At 39.4% G+C, this 18,449-nt stretch overlaps 1 protein-coding gene across 3 annotated transcripts in view; it reads left to right on the forward strand.

The window, feature by feature from the left end:
- The first annotated feature begins 250 nt into the window (after nucleotides 1-250).
- STK38 (serine/threonine kinase 38) overlaps nucleotides 251-18,449 on the forward strand; it is a 39,952-nt gene continuing 21,753 nt past the window's right edge. The window contains exons 1-4 of one of the 3 annotated variants that reach the window (XM_028120753.2): nucleotides 251-536; nucleotides 4,643-4,778; nucleotides 15,787-15,838; nucleotides 16,735-16,857. In XM_028120753.2, coding sequence (XP_027976554.1) covers nucleotides 4,648-4,778; nucleotides 15,787-15,838; nucleotides 16,735-16,857 — 306 coding nt within the window. In that variant the 5' untranslated portion in view covers nucleotides 251-536; nucleotides 4,643-4,647. Of the gene's footprint in view, nucleotides 537-4,642; nucleotides 4,779-6,029; nucleotides 6,080-15,786; nucleotides 15,839-16,734; nucleotides 16,858-18,449 lie in introns of those variants that run through there. The other 2 variants (XM_028120752.2, XM_088024007.1) reach the window with 2 other exon arrangements.

Consider the following 18,449-nt stretch of genomic DNA (forward strand, 5'->3'; position numbering starts at 1 on the left):
TATTAATTTTGCAGCTTTTTGTGAGTCTATAATTATTTCCAAATAAAGCAAACAGACAAAGAAACCAGAAAACAACGGGCACCTTCCCCGAGCCCAGCCTATCCCTCCCAGAATCCGCGCCACATCTCATACTTCTGCCCTCCATACGGCCTCTACTGCTCAGGTAGAGGCAGAGTGGGTGCGGCGGGGCCGCGCACGCGCAGTCCTGAAATCCCCCGCCGCGGCGCTGGGAAGTCACGCTTGCGCAGTCTTGGCCCTTGGCCGCCGCGCCAGCCCCTCTACGCGGCGGGGGACTCGGCTGCCTTGGCCCCTTCGCGCTGCCGTCTTTTCCGGCAGTTGGAGCGCTTCCTGTTGTCCTTACCCGCACCCGCCCCTCGGCCCCTGCCTCAGAGACCCTAACGCGTCCCTATCTTCTTCTCTGGTCGGCGGGGTGCTGCCGCTGGGGCTTCGCCTGTCCGCCCGTCGAGAGAGGTCGCTGGCCCGGCCGGCGTCTGCGGCTGTCCGCCGCCCCCAGCTCTTCCTTCCCCGGGGCCCTGGTGAGTGTCTTGCTGCCGCCGTCTTCAGTCCATCCCAATCTCTCCCCCTCATCTCCGCCGGTCTCTTTTTCGGGTTCTCCCTTCCCGCCGGCGCCCTCCTACCAGCCGTGTCCTGACGGCCCCATGGCCGCTCTCCTCAGCCTACTGACAGCCTCCCTCCTCCCGGTTTTCAGAGGCTCTGCTGCCGGTCCTCGCCACATTTTCCCAGTCTCAGGCTCCCCACCCCATTCTTTCTTTTTGTACAGCTGGGGCGGGGACCCGGGCTCTCTTCTCTTTTCCATGTTGCCAGCTTTGTCTGCTCGCCGCAGCCGCTTAAGTCTCCTCTGGAATCTCAGTCATTACCAGTTTCCATCTCTTTTCTTTTTTTCTGGGGTCTGAGAACCTAAGAGCTGTTGTGTGAGGCAGAGATATGGAAAGCCCGTCTTGGGGTGTGGTTCCTTTGAGTCGGGCCCCTTCCCCATGGCTAGTCTTAGAGTACTGGGCTTCAGATAATCTTAAAATCACAGGAAAATTGAGTGACGATTTTTTTTTTTAAGACAAGAGTGGGAAAAGGAAAGTCGATAAGGATTTGGAGGAAGTCTGTTTCAGAAAGTGTGCAGAAACAGCTAGTAGAGAGATCAGATCTCTCAGTTTGCACTTTGAATTGACTAAAAGGCACAAAGAGAAACTTGTTGGTTTTGAAATGTACAGAGGAAAGTTGAAGTGAGGTAAACCTTGTGCTTCCTCTCCCTTTCAGCTCACCTTGGCTCCGAATTAGAATTAGCTAGGCAGTAGATGGCGTTTCCCTAAATATAAAACAAACACCACGATAACAGGCTCCACTCATAAGAGGACCAGAACTCTATCCTCCAACTTTGTATAGAAAACCACTTGCCCTCCCAGTTCTATCCCCATCATACATGCATATTCTCAGTTCCTAGTAATGGTCAGGAAAGATGAGTGCTTTCTCAGTAAATCTTTTATAAGGTGCTTACTACGTGCATAGCATTGTGCATGAGATGGGAGAAGGATATTAAAAGTAGTGTATGTAAGACAGGTGCTTGCTTTCCCATGGCTTACAGTTCAGGAGGAGAAATTAAGATATGTGATTTTTAAGGAATGATATCCGTGTTCATTTACCCAAATGAAAGATACTGGATTGTCAATCACAAAGAAATAAATAATTGGTGAGGGAAGGGGTATTCATAGAGATAACAGTACCACTGTAAAGTCAGTCAATCAAGGATGACCATCTAGGTTGAATAAAACTGGTTTTCATTTAATCTACTCTTATGTTTGCAGTACCTTTGCAGATCACATTCTTTTGTTAAGTTTTTAAAACTTTTAAGAATTTCTTACCTACCTATTCCCTTATTCTGCAGAGATGGAGAATGAAATGAATAGGGAAGGGGCCTGTAGGTCAGGGCATGAAGGTTTGAATTATCAAAAGTGTGAGGGAAAGCCCTGTGTTATAAAAAGTACTTGGTTGACCCAGTAAAGCTATAAATTGCTATAGGGCAATAGTAATTGTATCTTTTGATGAAAGGTTATTAGAACAGGCTAAGCCTTTTATGAGTGGAGGAAGGGAAGGAGGAGGAGGTTTTGAAGAAAGGTCAAAGGGAAGGATAGTGCAACCTTTGCCATTACATTAGAGACTGTACGTGAAGGTTGAAAATCATTCTGCTAGGAAATTTGTTGGTCTGTTATGTGAGCATCTTTGAGTACACTTAATCTCCTGTTGATCTTTTTAAAAGCTTAGAAAGCCATGCCAGTGACTTAAATGAGTAAAAACATTCCACACCTCAGTATTTATATACTTATCAATGTAAATATAATTTTGTTCTTTAGTTTTGTTGACAACTAAAAAATCATTAACTTGCTCAACTTACATTTATTAACCACCATTAAACAGTGCCCTATGAAAGGCACTGTTTGTCTTAGTTAGTTGCATTTTTGAATAATTTCAGTTGTTAAAATGTAACCACATATATGTATATAAAAAGGGTCTCTAGAAGTGTTCAGACAAGGGAGGAGTACAAAGCACTCCCTTGCTTCAGACTTGTTTTTAAATCTGGTTTGAAAATTTCTTCACCAGACTCAGAGTGCATGTGGTTTTCATTGTGGGTGGAGGGGGTACAGGCTGACAAATAAGGAACCACACCCAAGCTTCATAAACCAGAGGTCTTTAAACAATTCTACTGATATCCTAAAAATATTTGGGTTTGCTTTGGTATTAGCAGAAACTTCCTCATAAAAAATAACATTGTAACAAATAACATAGTAAGGTAGAACTGAGTTCACTTTCTTGAATTTGTTATTACTTATAATTTTGGCACTTCATGAATAAAAATGTTTGAAGTAGAGCCTTGATTTTGAATCTCTTTGCTCTGAAAGGATTATTCTTTTACGTGATTTTCCCCTGAATATCTTTTAATAAAATTGCTTAATGTTAAGCCTTTTGTCTTAGTAATAAATAACTGTTTGCACATTCCTTAGTAGCCCTAATCTATGAGAAAATTTAAAAAGCTGCTAAGTATTAAGGGGAGAACCTTAAGGAAACTTTCATAAAGTGTACTATCTTTGAAAATGGCCTCTGGCCCCTCCTGATTTTTACTCAGCTTTTTATTGGGATGAAAGGACAGACAGAGGCGGTCATGTTGGAGGAAGGCATGATAAAGATAAAATATTGAGCATTATTGCCAGTGCTGGAGCAAGTCCAGAGGTGAATGGTCTGGCCAACTGTGAGAGTATGGGCTGGTAAAAATATCTGGGGGAAAATGAGATTTAAATCTATGAAAAAAATGTTCTATAAGCTATTTAAATCTTGTTGGTATCAGTTTTCTCATATGTAAAACGAGGAAGTCAGTGTATTTTGTTTTTAAGATATCTTCCATCACTAAAATTATGATTCAGGTTTTTTCTTTGTAACATTGTTTTTATCAGTTTTTTGTTTTAACTTGTAAATCCAAATAACATACATTTTTCAAATACTGTAAGACATGTCAGAGTACATATATACCTGTAGATGAGCATTTTAGTTACAGATTTTTTTTTAACTGTAGAAATGGTATAAATTAAAAGTTATTGGTAATTTGGGGCACCTGGCTGGCTCAGTCAGTAGAGCATGTGACTCTTGATCTTGGGGTTGTAAGTTTGAGCCCCACATTGGGTGGAGAAATTACTTAAAGATAAAATCTTTAAAAGTTATTGGTAATTTAATAGTAATAGTACATGCTCATTGAAGAAAATATATAAAATGTGGAAAAGCCCAAACAAGAGTAAAATGATCTATTGCATTCTTACTGCCTAGAGTTATGCCATTAGTAGCATTTTGATACATATTTCAAATAATTCTGTGCACATCTAGTAAACACATAAATAAAATTGAAATCATGGTATATATTCTGGTTTGTAACCTTTTCCTGCTTAGATTGGAAACCTTTCCCCTGACATTAAACATTTGAACATATTTTAATTGTGCATTATTCAATTATAGGACTTTTTATAATTTAATCAGTTCTGTTGTTGTGTATTCAAGTTTTATCATTACAGTGCTACATTGAACCCCCTGCGTATGAATCCTTATGGGTCTTTGATTTCTTCAAGGTAGATTTTTGGATGGTAAAAAATTATACTGTGTCTGTATTATATATTCTTAATTTATGTTTATATTATGATCTTGTTCTCTTCCTTTTTAAAATTACAACATATGTTTTAAAGATATATTCATGTCACTTTTAGGTACAGATAGATTTGCTTCTGACTGCTGCATGTTATTTCTTTGTGCACCCACAGCATTTTATTTCCTTACTGAATTGGCTTCAACTTCCTATAACACAAATGATGGCATAATAAACATCTCTTGTAATGCACAAGTTTGTGCATTTCTTAAGAGTCTATGAGACAATTTCTTTAGGCCTAATACCTAGAGATGGTATTTCTGGGTCATAGGACATTAATATATACTTATTTTCATCAAGTATTCTGTTTGTCTGGCTTTTGTTGTATATTATATGTTTGTCCTTCAGAAAACTTGTACCAATTTACTATCCTACCAGTAGGTGAGGAGAGTGTATGATTGGTGGATTCTACTCCAAAACTAATACCTCTTCTTTTTTTGTTTCTAGCAGCCATGGCAATGACAGGCTCAACACCTTGTTCCTCCATGAGTAATCACACAAAGGAAAGGGTGACCATGACCAAAGTGACACTGGAGAATTTTTATAGCAACCTTATCGCTCAACATGAAGAACGAGAAATGAGGTAAAGAACTGTTTGAGAAAATTGTGTCATGGTTTTGGCATTTGTGTCTAGTATCATGAGACACATTCATAATATCGTTGAAAGGAGATAAGAATAGCAGCAGCAATGTAATAGCCTATCCCATTACAGTTGCTATTAACCCACTTATTTCTACTACTAGTCAATAGCACAGGGGCACCTGGCTGGCTCAGTTGGTAGAGCATGCAACTTTTAATCTTGGGGTTGTGAGTTTGAGCCCTACGTTGGGTTCAGAGGTTACTTAAAAATAAACTCTTAGGAAAAGAAAATAACACACAATTCCATAGTAGTATAAAAAAATAAATTGGGCTAAATCCTTGGATTCATTGTTAAGGCAGTATGATGTAACGGAAAGAACAGCCCTTATAGAATCAGACCTGGGTTTAGAATCCTGCCTTTATCGTTTGGTAGCTGTCTGAGGCCAGAATAAGTTTCCTAGTCTTTTTGTGTGTCAGTTCCCTATCTGGAAAATGGGGATAATACTTACCTTGCGGGATTGCTGTGGGGATTATATGTATAATGTATGTGAGTAACCACCATAGTGCTTCTCACATAGTAATCACTTAATCACTTGGCACCTGTTGTTATTGACCTGGTGTACACTATTCATGTAGTAACTTGTAATTAAAATTTTATTCCCAACATTTTATTATGAAAATATTCAAAAGTGCAGAAAAGTTGAAGGATTAATATGCTGAATACCCTTATATACATCATCTAGGGTCTATAATTGTCATTCATTGTTGTGTTACATATTCATCCTCTATCCATTCATTAAACCATCTTAATTTTTTGCTATGCTTCAAAGCATGTTGGAGATTTCAGTGTTTTACTTCTGAATATGTGTCCTTGTATAACAAACGGGTTCAATATGTGTGTATATATATACACGCACATACACACACATATGTATACATGTGTATATATACACACATATGTATATTTAAGAGAGTGTAAATCTTGCATACGGTAAAATGCACAATCTTCCTCTAGGTGTGTTTTTTTCTTTTTTTTTTTTTTTTTTAAAGTAATCTCTGCACCCAGTGTGGGGTTCCAACCGAAATGCACAATCTGAAGGGTACCATTCAATGAGTTTTGACAAATGTATATACCTGTAGAACTTGAACTCCTATCAAGACCTAGAACATTACCATCATCCCAGAAAGTTCTTTGATTCCTGGAGATGTTCCTTCAAACCCAGGCAACCACTGTTGTAATTTGTTTCTATCATAGATTAATCTTGCCTATTCCATACAAATGGAGAATGTAAACGGATTCATATAGTAAGTACTCATTTGAGTAAGGCATCTTTCACTCAGCCTGATGTTTTCAAAGTTCATCCATGTTGCTGTTGTATCAATAGTTTGTTCCTTTATATTGCTGAGTACCATTCTGTTTTCTGACTGTACCTCTGTTTTACATTCTTCTGTTGAAGAACATCTGGGCTTTTTTCAGTTTTGGGCTGTTTTGAATACGTTTCTATGAACATTCGTGTACAGATCTTTTTGTGAACATTTGTTTTCAATTCTTGGGTAAATATTTAGGAGTGGAATTGCTGGATCATAAATATACATAAGTATATGTTTAGTTTCATTAGAAACTGCTAGACCTTTTTCCAGAATATTATCAGCATTGTGTGAGAGTTTCCAGTTACTTTACATTTTTGCTAACAAAATGTCTGTTTGTATGTCTTTTTTTTTTTTAAGATTTTATTTATTAGAGAGAGAGTGAGAGAGCATGTGTGCGCGCGAGAGAGAGCTGGGTGGGGGAGGAGCAAAGGGGGAGGGAGAGGGAGGGGAAAGAATCTCCAGCAGACTGCTGAGCACTGAGCCCAACATAGGGCTCGATCACACAACCCTGAGATCATGACCTGAGCTGAAATTAAGAGTCGGAGGCTTAACCAACTGAGCCACCCAGGTGCCCCTCCTGTTCATTTTCTTTATAGTGACTTTAGATGAGCAGAGGTTTTAAATTTAGGTGAAATCTAATTTGGCATTTTTTTTCTTTTGTAGTAAAACTTTGCTGCCCCCAAGTCATAAAGATATTCTTCTGTATCTTCTTTGGGAAGTTTTATAATTTAGTTTTTACATTTAGTTCTATGATCCATCTTGAATTAATAAGTCTATGAGATGGGGGTTGAGATTTATTTTTTTTTCCTTATGGATATCCAGTTGTTTTAGCATCCTTTGTTGCAAAGATTTCCTTTTCCCCATCAGATTCTTTGGCACTTTTGTCAAAAATCAAATACCCTGTAGTATGTGTGTATTTCTGGGTTTTCTTTTTTCTTTCTTTTATCTTTTTTTAAAGATTTTATTTTTAGGTAATCTCCACACCCGATGTGGGTCTTGAACCTACTACCCCTAGATCAAGAGTCACATGCTCTACGGACTGAACCAACCAGGTGCCCTGATTTCTGGGTTTTCTATTCTATTTCATTGATCTGTTTGTCCCTATGCCAGTATCACACTGACTTCGTTACTGTAGTATTGTGGTAAGTTTTGAAGTCCTCTAGTTAGTGTAAGTCTTCAGCTTCATTGTTTTGTTTTGTTTTCCCCCAAGATTGTTTTGGCTATTCTAGGTTCTTTGCATTTTTTTTTTTAAGATTTTATTTATTTATTTGACAGAGAGATAGATAGGGAGAGCAGGAACACAAGCAGAGGGAGTGGGAGAGGGAGAAGCAGGCTTTCCACTGAGCAGGGAGCCCGATGTAGGGCTCTGTCCCAAGACCCTGGGATCATGACCTGAGCCAAAGGCAGATGCTTAACGACTGAGCCACCCAGGATCCTGGTTCTTTGCATTTTTTATATAGATTTTAGAATTAGCTTGTCAATTTCTAGAGGAAAGCTTGATGGAATTATGATTATAATTGTATTGAATCCGTAGATCAGTTTGGGGGAGAATTGACATCTTAACAGTATTGAATCTCTGATGCATGGACATACTATATCTCTCCATTCTCTTAGGTCTTTAATTTTTCCCAGCAGTGTTTTGTAGTGTTTAGTGTGGGGGTCTTACATGTTATTTTGTTCTTCTGTTACTAGTATTTCGGGGTTTTTATTTTTATGCTGTTTTAAGTGGATATTTAAAAAATTTTTTCCAATTGTTTGCTTCTAACATATGGAAATATAACTGAATTTTGTATATTGACCTTATATCCTGAAACTTACTAATTTATTTATTCTACTAGCTTTTTTGTAGATTCCTTAGGATTTTCTGTGTAAACAATCATGTCATATTCAAATAGAGAGTTTTACTTCTTCTTTTCCAATCTATACACCTTTTCTTTCTTTTTCTTGCCTTATTGTATTGGCTGGGATATCAGGTACAATGTTGAATATAAGTGGTGAGAGTAGACATTTTCGTTTTCTTCCTGATTTAAGGGTGAAAGCACTCACTATTTCACTGTTGTGATGTTACTTGTAGGTTTTTCAAGGATGCCTTTTGTAGGTTGGGGAAGTTTTCTTATGTTCCTAGTTGGCTGAGAGTTTTTTATTAGAGTGGGTGTTGAATTTTGTCAAATAATTTTTCTGCATCTTCTGCATCATTGTTTATTCTTTTAATATGATGAATTCAATGGACTGATTTTTTGCATGTTAAATTAACCTTGCATTCCTGGGGTAAAACCCTCTTGATCATAACATATTATTCTTTTTGTATGTTGCTAGATTTGATATGCTAATATTTTGATAAGGGCTTTTGCAGTCACATTCTTCATGAGGGTGTAAATCATGTTTAGACTTTAAATATGCAGATCTGTATGTGGAATAGCAAAATATTTTATAGTTGGTGGTGGCTAGCTGCTGCTCTTTGAAATAGACAAATGCCTGCAGAGTGCCCTATGTTAGGATGATGGGGAATTCAAAGATAAATTTGCACAATATATCTCGAGGTATGCTGTTGGAGGTAGATAGTTCTTTTTAATACAACCACTGTATTGAAATCAGAGTTTCTGGTGGTGCAGTTACAAAACAAATACTATGAATTCTGATTAAGTTCCTTGTTTTGTTTATTTACTTAAAGATTTATTTATTTTTATTTTAGAGAGCACGCACATGAACAGGGAGAGGGGCAGAGAGAGAGAGGGCAAGAATCAGACTGCTTAGTGTGGAGTCTGATGTGGGGCTTGATTTCAGGAACCTGAGATCATGACCTGAGTCGGAACCAAGGGTCAGACACTTAACCACCTGAGCCACTCAGGCACCCCAATTTATTTCTTTATTTAAAAATTTTTTTTAATTTATTTGAAAGAGAGAGAGAGAGAGCAACCATGCAAGCAAGCGGGAGGAAGAGGGAGAGGGAGAGATAATCTGAAGCAGATTCTGCGCTGAGCACTGAGCCTGATGCTGGCTCAGTCCCATGACTGTGATGATATGACCTGAGCTGAAACCCAGAGTTGGATGCTCAACTGACTGAACCTTGTTTTATTTAATAATAGTTGATTTTTTGGGGCACCTGGGTGGCTCAGTCGTTAAGCGTCTGCCTTCGGCTCAGGTCATGATCCCAGGGTCCTGGGATCGAGCCCCACATGGGGCTCCCTGCTCAGCGTGGAGCCTGCTTCTCCTTCTCCCTCTCCCATTTCCCCCTGCTTGTGTTCCCTCTCTCGCTGTGTCTCTCTCTGTCAAATAAATAAATAAAATCTTTAAAAAAAATAATAGTTGATTTTTTAATCCTACTGGCTCTGCCTTATGGTTCATTATTAATATATATCACATTCTCTAGGAATAGTATGACATATGGTTTTGTTTATGTTTTATTAATAAATGTTACATTGTGGGGGTGCCTGGGTGGCTCAGTTGGGTTAAGCATCTGATTTCGGCTCAGGTAATGATCTCAGTTATTAGACTGAGCCCTGTGTGGGACTCTGTGATCAGCTGGGAGTCTGCTTGTCCCTCTCCCTCTGCCCCTTCCCCTGCTCATGCTCTCTCTTTCTCTCAAATAAATAAATAAAAATCTTTATTTTATTTTTTTAAAAGATTTTATTATTTATTTATTTGCCAAAGGGGGAGAGAGAGAGAGAGAGAGAGAGAGAGTGAGCACAAGCAGGGGGAGTGGCAGGCAGAGGGAAAAGCAGGCTCCCTGCTGAGCAGGGAGCCCAGTGAGGGACTCCATCCCAGGACCCTGGGACTATGACCTGAGCTGAAGGCAGACGCCTAACAGCTGAGCCACCCAGGTGTCCTAATAAATAAAATCTTAAAAAAAAAAATAAGTGTTACATTGTGATTTACGCTAAAATTGCATCCAGAAATGAGTTGAAATCAGTGCTTTTTGTTTTGGATTCTTAAGATGGAAACACCTTCCAAAAGCATTGGTGGTTTTGCTTTTCTTAAAGACCAAATTAATCAAAAGACAGGTGTAAGAAGAGAATGTTAAACATTTAAGAGGATTAGAATGTTTGTTTTTGGTAATTTTTGTTGTTATCAAATCATCATTATTTTTCATTAAAAAAAAAAAAAGCAGTAGGGGTGCCTGGGCAGCTCAGTTGGTTAAACGTCTGCCTTTGGCTCAGATTATGATCCCAGGGTCCTGGGATTGAATCCCGCATCAGGCTCTCTGCTCAGCGGGGAGCCTGCTTCTCCCTCTCCCTGCCACTGCCTATTTCTGCGCATGTGCTCTTTGTCAAAAAAAAATCTTAGAAAAAAAAATGTTAGATGGGGTGCCTGGGTGGCTCAGTTGATTAAGTGTCTCACTTTTGATTTCAGCTCAGGTCTTGATCTCAGGGTTCTGAGTTTAAGCCCTGAATTGGGCTCCATGATGGGCGTGGAGCCTATTTAAAAAAAAAAACAAAAAAACAAAAAAACCAAACCTGTCAGAAATGGATTTTCAGGAATGGGTGGCTCAGTCGTTAAGTGTCTGCCTTCGGCTCAGGTCATGATCCCAGGGTCCTGGGATTGAGCCCCGCATCGGGCTCCCTGCTTGGTGGGGAGCCTGCTTCTCCCTCTCCCTCTGCTGTTCCCCCTGCTTGTGCTCTCTCGCTCTCTCTGTCCAAAAAAAAAAAAAAAAATCTTAAAAAAAAAAGAAATGGATTTTCAGGCTTTTTCATGTTATGGGTGGAAATGTCATAGAACCTTGATAAATAAGCAGAGTTTAAATAATAGACAATCAATGATAAAGAAACATTTTATTATGAGTATATAACTAGTATGTGAAGAGTGGTTTGAAATAAGTATTGGGCTAGTAAATTTTGAGATCAGGTTGTAATAACTTTTCAATGTATATGCCTTGTCTGGGTGCCTTAAAATCTCTAGTATTTCTTCCACGCATATGTACCTTTTGCATTGTTCTATATATAGTAGAAATGCACTATATATTCAGGTTATATTTGAAACAAAGTACTTAACAACAGGAGAGATGAAACCAAAGCCTAGAAGTAGAAGAAAGAATAAAAATCATTTAGGAATGGTTTCCTGTATAAAAGTAGAATATGAGAACATTGGGTGGGTTTAGAAACATTACAGAAAGTTCTACTGATCGATTTAAAAACAATTAAACCCCCTGAGTCTGGTTCTGTTTGATGGTCTCCTGTTAATGCTACTGGTAGACTATAAACTGAACCCACTTAAGAGTGCGAGTTCATCTTCTTTATTTAAACTTTGTTTTGCCTCTGATGGTAAGGTTATCTAGGAATAGCAGTTCTCGTTCTATTCTCTCTTACGTGATCCTAGGTACCCAGTAAATATTGATGATTGCCTAGTTATTCATACAAAAAATAATTTATAGCAGCCTGAAATCAAAACCAAGGAAGCTGACATTTTTTTCTTATAAAATATTCTGTGTTATTTTTGTTCTTCATGAATACTATTTTGGTGGATTAATTAAAGCCACAAAAACCCAATTTATAGGAAGTAATGGTATGCTTCCCTCCCCTCCTGCCCCCAAATCAAATAAGAACTTTCCTACATTTTACCCTTTGAGAACCAGCACTGTCTGCTACTCCTTTTAGGTATTCTTACCCAGGTTTTCCTGTGGCTGTGTTTGGTCTGATCTGGTACTGAGTTGCAATATGTGATTATTATTAATGAGCAAGTGTCAGTTTTATTTAAGTCCCAGAGATGAGTAAGTCTTGACCTTTGAATGTTATTCACTGACTAGATGTATCAGTCAAACCAAAGTAATTTGTTGAGTTTTTTTTTTTTTAAGAGAGCAGTGGGGAGGAGCAGAGGAAGAGGGACAAACGGACTCAGCTCCAAGCACGGAGCTGACCCAGGGCATGATCTCATGACCTTGAGATCATGACCTGAGCCAAAACCAAGAGTCGGACACTTGACCTAGGGCACGACCCACGCACTGCAATGTGTTGAGATTTTTTAAAAAATCTGTGTAAAACTCTTTTTAGGGTATTTCTTGAGATTTTTCTCAGTTTTGATCATGGAAATAACAGCTAGTGCTTATTTCTGTACTGTTTTTCCTGGTTTTAAATGTCTCCTCAACAGAAATGAGAAATATTGTCTAGTCAGCTCTCGTAGAACGGACTAGCCCTTTTCTCTCATCCCTGAAACCTCTGAATCAAGTTGTGTTGTGAGATGAACTTAATTTACAGTTAGCAAAGGGAGCTAATTACACATAGTCATGAAGGTGTCTTGCACATTGTTACAAACTCTGATTTTCTTTTTCCCCCCATTTGGCAACATGCATTTTATAAAGTTGCTGTGTACAAACACTATTCTTAGTGGAGAAGGAGGATTCAGATATGGGCCCTGCCTTCCAAAGATCTTACTGTCTTCTATGAGAAGTGGGCTCACACGCAAATAAATAGAATAGAGCTCATGGAAGGCCTTGATGGGGTGAGGATGGGTGTGGCCTCTACGTGTGAAAGTGGCCAGTCTCTCTCCCAGAGTTCTGCTCTGGAACATTGGAGTTGAGTGGAAGAATGGCTTCACCAAAGCCTGGAGTGTTAGCTAAACTGGTCTTTGATCAGAGACATACCAGTGGAGGGGCCTGCTTTTCTTTTTCATTATGAACACTTTTTTTTTTTTAAAGATTTTATTTATTTATTTGGCAGAGAGAGACACAGCAAGAGAGGGAACACAAGCAGGGGGAGTGGGAGAGGGAGAAGCAGGCTTCCCGCTGAGCCCGATGTAGGGCTCGATCCCAGGACCCTGGGACTATGACCTGAGCCAAAGGCGGACGCTTAACGAGTAAGCCACCCAGGTGCCCCCATTATGAACACTTTTAAACACACACACAGAAAGACTAATACAGTGAACTCCCATATATTCATCCCTCAGATTCAGTAATTATCAAGATTTTGTTAAATTTGTTCCATTTTGGGCGCCTGGGCGGCTCAGTCGTTAAGCATCTGCCTTCGGCTCAGGTCATGATCCCAGGGTCCTGGGATCGAGTCCCACATCGGGCTCCCTGCTCAGCGGGAAGCCTGCTTCTCCCTCTCCCACTCCCCCTACTTGTGTTCCTGCTCTCGCTATCTCTCTCTCTGTCAAATAAATAAATAAGATCTTAAAAAAAAATTTGTTCCATTTTATTTTTTCTTGCTTTTGTGTTTTAAAGCGAATTTCAAACATCTGTCCTTTCAATCCTATGTAGTTCAGTGTACGTGTCTAAAAATATGGCCATTTGCTTGTATAACTGCAATGCCAACATGAATCTAACAAAGTTAGCAGTAATTTCTTAGTGTCATCTCACAGAGGATGTCACTTGTAAACCTCGTTTCGGGCTGTGCTTGTCATTTTGGGTGTCTTTAAGGTCTTCTTTGGCTTGGACCCAATAAATCATTACCGTGGATAATTCTGCATGATGGGCTTTTTCTGGATACTTTTTTCTAATGAAAGAATCTGATTGTGTTCAAGGAGTTGATTCTGGTAACTTTACTCTCGGGTAGGTACAGAAACTAATTTAATTACACTTGCAGTCAAGCTATGGAAAACTTCTTAGTTTGAATTAAGATTTAAAATATAGTCAGAAGCAGCCATCTCTGGGACACACACTGGGCACATTGTTCTAGCCCAGTCTGGTGTGGTCATTCAAAATAGAGTCAGAAAGTATGATGGTGTTTGCTATTCAGGGCATAAAAAATGCTGACCATAGTTGAGTTACAGTTCTTGCCATGATGTTATCTTTGATTCCTTTTACTCTTCTCTGCTTCACCTAATTAACATACACTCCTGAAAGTACCAGCAGTACAGCCTTATCCCTCTAATACACATGCTAACAAAGATGCACATCACAAACTATTCTGGGAACCCAGAGAAGTCGGCAGACTGGAAGCCATGTAAGTGCTTTGTTTTTTCCCCCATCAGGGTCAGAGTAGATCTTTTCACTTTTGGAGAGCTTAGATCACAACTTGTTATATATAATCTGATCCTGTGGATTTGTAATATGATTTCTAACATGATATTAATTTTAATTACTATTATTTTAATAATTATTTATTGACCAAAATAAAACCCATTATCTTTTCGTGGTCCTTTCTCTTGTGTTTCCTGTCTTGTTTAGCGGCATCATTATCCTCCCACACAAGAAAGTCTAAGATTTTTCCTTTGATTCCTATCACGAATTAGTCATCTTTGTAGTACCTCTGTTCACTCCATTGTAGATTTCCAGCCCTCCTTTCAGATCTGTACTCCATATCATCTGAATCATTAGGAGAGCTTTTAGTTTGCCTCAGTCTTTGTCAGTTACTTTCCCTGCCAGTCCATCAGCTCCTTACTGCTGACTGTCATTTTAAAATAGAAACCTCATCACATCACTCTTTTACACACAAGCCCCTGTAGCTCTTAGTTCTCTACAGACGAAGAGCCAGCCCTTTTAGTGTGACATTTGAAGTGCTACATGCCTCCCCACATTAGACTACAAGCTGTTGCTTCATATACTCCCTACTTTTTTTTTTTTTTTTTTTAAGATTTATTTGTGAGAGAGGAGAGACAGAGTTCTAAGAGGGGAGAGGCAGAGGGAGAGGGAGAGCAACAGCCTGGTAGAGCCTGACTCGGGGTTTGATCCCATGACCCTGAGATCACAACCCCAGCCGAAAATCAAGAGTCAGGCACTCAAGTGACTGCAGCACCCAGGTGCCCTATATTCCTACTTTTCATTCTTCCCTGTCCTGCTCACATTACCTGTTATCTGAAATGCTGATAAGGGATAGAGATCCCAGCCAATGTGCTTTCACTTACGCTGAATAAATGCAGGTTGTGTGGAATTGGTTACAAGGAAGTTTTTCTTGTTTCTTTTAGTTTTATCAAATCTGTATGAGACTGTAGAGCCAAAATATTCTTGGATGCAGTTTTTAAGGTTTAATACTCCAGGGATTTAGAGTCTTAAGTTTTAATGGTGGTGACAGTCACCTGTTTTGATCATTCGTGCCTCTCCCCTTGAATCTCTAAATTCTGCCTTTACTCTTGTTTATCTAAGCTCTTTGCTTGTGGCAGGGAGGAGGAGGAAGATGTAAAAATAAAGGAAGTAGATTTCAGTCAGGGAGAGAGAGACACCCTGATAGAAGAGGTTATCAAACACTACTGTTTGTGGTTTGTTAAGGAGGAAATACTTTAAAAAAGAGAGAGAACTTTTCATTTTGAAATAGGATTCTTTGTTACAGTAACATCTTATACAGTTTTTTTCAAAATGCAGAACAAAGGGGGGGAATCTTTTCACTTATCTTTGTAACTAATTTGTTTTTTTTTTTTAAAGATCTGTTTTTGAGAGAGAGAGCATGTGCATGCCACAAGTGGTGGGGAGGGGGAGGGGGGCACATGGAGGGGGAGAGAGAGAATCCTCAAGCAGACTCCACACTGAGCACAGAGCCCGACATGGGGCTCCATCCCACAACCCTGAGATCATGACCTGAGCTGAAACCAAGAGTCGGTCGCCCAACTGACTGCACCACCCAGGCGCCCCTGTAATTTATTGTTTTAATGAGGCATTTTGAGATTTACCTTTTTTTACCATTAAAAAATACTGTGTTTAAAAAATAAAAAAATACTGTTTATATAGACTTATCAGAAAGGTATTCAATTGTTATTTCAAATATCTTTATTTTTAGACAAAAGAAGTTAGAAAAAGTGATGGAAGAAGAAGGCCTAAAAGATGAAGAGGTAATTCATATTCGGAAATTTTTCCTTGAACCCAGCATGGCAAATCTTGTTCAGCAAGTTGTTAGCCTTGGTATATAGGGTACTTGGCTTAGTAACAGAGAAACTTGTGAGGGCTGGGGTACTTCTGGAATTAGGTATTCATGCAAAGGGAAAAATTCACTACCAAGTACCAGGGAGAGGAAGATTTATCTAGGCACAGTTGTAATAAATGGACTAGATTTAGAATTCCAAGAAAAGAAAAAGATGAGATCACATTAAAATTAAAAAAAGCAAATTACAGCATACTTACGGAAATCCCAGAAAAGTCTCTATAGAAGTGGAGCAAAGTTCTGAAATCATTATCAAGGCAAAACTTCTCTTCAGATCAGTCCTTTCCCCAATGCCTACAGATGTGGTAGGAGAAAATATAGTTAAGAAACTGTGCAAGGAACTGAAATGACAGTGGAAATGCCTTCAAAAATAGGAATGAATCATAGAATCCAGGAAAATGGTGAAAAATACTGAAAACTTGTAGGAAATATAGAGTATAAAATGAACTCCAATGTGTAAAAAAAAACACCAAACCCAGAGGGAAATTAAAGAAAAAAAAACCCACCCTTTTATTTTATATACAGAAGTTTAAAGGAAAATATTGTTTATTCTTCCTTCATTAGAAAACTTAGAATAGTTGATTGCCAAAGTAGGTTGATCAGAGTCCTCAGAGGAGGCACTCATCTGTTCAGTATGGTTTGGTTATTGTGTCCAAAGGCTGGGGAGGAGAGATGTGACCTCTTAAGGGTTCAGAAGTTTATGCTTAGTCTGGTGTGGTCCTGCTTTCCAGTCACAACTAAGACTGCTGTGGAGGTGCAGTTTCAGCTCCTCCCTTTCCCACCTCTCTCTCCCCCTTTAAACATTAGAAGCAACTGAGGAGATCAGCGCATGCTCGGAAGGAAACGGAGTTTCTTCGTTTGAAGAGAACAAGACTTGGATTGGAAGATTTTGAGTCCTTAAAAGTAATAGGCAGAGGAGCATTCGGTGAGGTAAAAAACCACAGCTACTTATCAGATATAAAAACACCTCAGAACTTTGAAGCTGCTGACATACCATGAGCTCATGATTGTTAATAGAACTGAAATATGGGGTAGGTGGGTCAGGCATGCCAGCCCCACCTTGTAACTGCTATTTCTGGCCTTTATTTCCCCCTCCACTGTCCCAGATCTCTGATTGTTCTTGTCTTTTGCCGGAGATGATGTTGATGCTCTAAGTATTGATCTAGAAGGAGAGTTAAAAGGTATAAGGAAATCAATATTTATTATTTACTGAGTGCTTCTCTCCTACAATCTAACTCATTTTATGGATGATGAAATTAAGACTCAGAGGGGATGTATAATGTTCCATTGTCACACAGCCAGTGAGCAGCAGTACCAGAAGCTGGGCCCAGGAGTTCCTGATTTTTTTTTTTAAGTTGTTAATCACCGGGTGCTCATCACAAGTGCACTCCTTAATCCCCATCACCTATTTCACCCATCCGCCCACCCACCTCCCCTATGGTAACCATCTGATTGTTCTGTATAGTGAAGAATCTGTTTCTTGGTTTGTCTCTTTTTTTCCCCTTTGCCCATTTGTTTTGTTTCTTAAAGGAGTTCCTGAACTTAAAGCTCTTGCTTTTCGCAGCATCACACTGCCTTTCCAGGAGCAAACTAACAGCATATCTCCACCCTTTATTTCTTCCTGCTGGATTGCTATTGCTCTAAATGATGGCCACAGGAGACAGAATTTATAGAAATGGGTTATACAGGTAGTGGTAGAGAGTCTAAAGTATTTGCAGGTTTGTCCCACCTGGTCTTGTGGATGCATCCTGCTTGGTCACAGGGGCGGTTTGTTGGGGAGGGTTTGAATGAGCCCGTGCAAGGTCATCTTCATTAATGGAAAACACCCAAAGTGAACGACTTACTGATGCAATAGTTTCATTAACTTTGTATAAACGGAGCAGCATATTATTAAAAACCCATACCTAGGGGAAATGTGAGTACATACTTGGAGGCACACAGGTGAAAGATTAAATTGATCCCTCAGTGTTCAGAATCCCTGTTGGCTCGTGAAGAGAGGGAAAGGTACGGTACCACCTCTAAAAGGGCTTTCTGTTTAGTGAGGAAGGGATGTGGGACGCAGTCAGGAAGAACATGAAAAAAGGTGCAGGGAGAAGAAAGCATACGTATCTGGGGGGGGGCGGTGGGGGGAGGATGTGCAGGGACTTGCCAAGAAGTTTGTCTTTGGGTTTGCAGACCATTAGTTTTCATCATAAAATTATCTGTTCTTTCTAAAAACACTGGAAGATAAAAAAAGAGAAAGGAAAACTGCATAAAACCCCATTTCCCTAATTATACATTTTAGGTTTTTTTTCCTTCTAGACATTTTTCCTATGCATGAGCTTTTGCTACAGTTGTTTTAAAGATTGTTGTCATGGCTTCCTTAGGGTTTCTGAGCTGACTGGATGACATGTGCCTCTGGTGTAATGAGTCCTTAAGTTCGAAAGTGAGGGTTTTTAATTAGATTGATTTGTTCAACTAGGGAGCCAAAGCTGTTCAGATATGGAGATGTTTGAGAATGTTCCCAGGGCTGACTTCATGGT

Source organism: Eumetopias jubatus, unplaced genomic scaffold, assembly GCF_037043125.1.
Source record: "Eumetopias jubatus isolate StellerSeaLion01/CBP00866 unplaced genomic scaffold, mEumJub1_p1.0 scaffold_6, whole genome shotgun sequence".
NCBI classification, from domain to species: domain Eukaryota; kingdom Metazoa; phylum Chordata; class Mammalia; order Carnivora; family Otariidae; genus Eumetopias; species Eumetopias jubatus.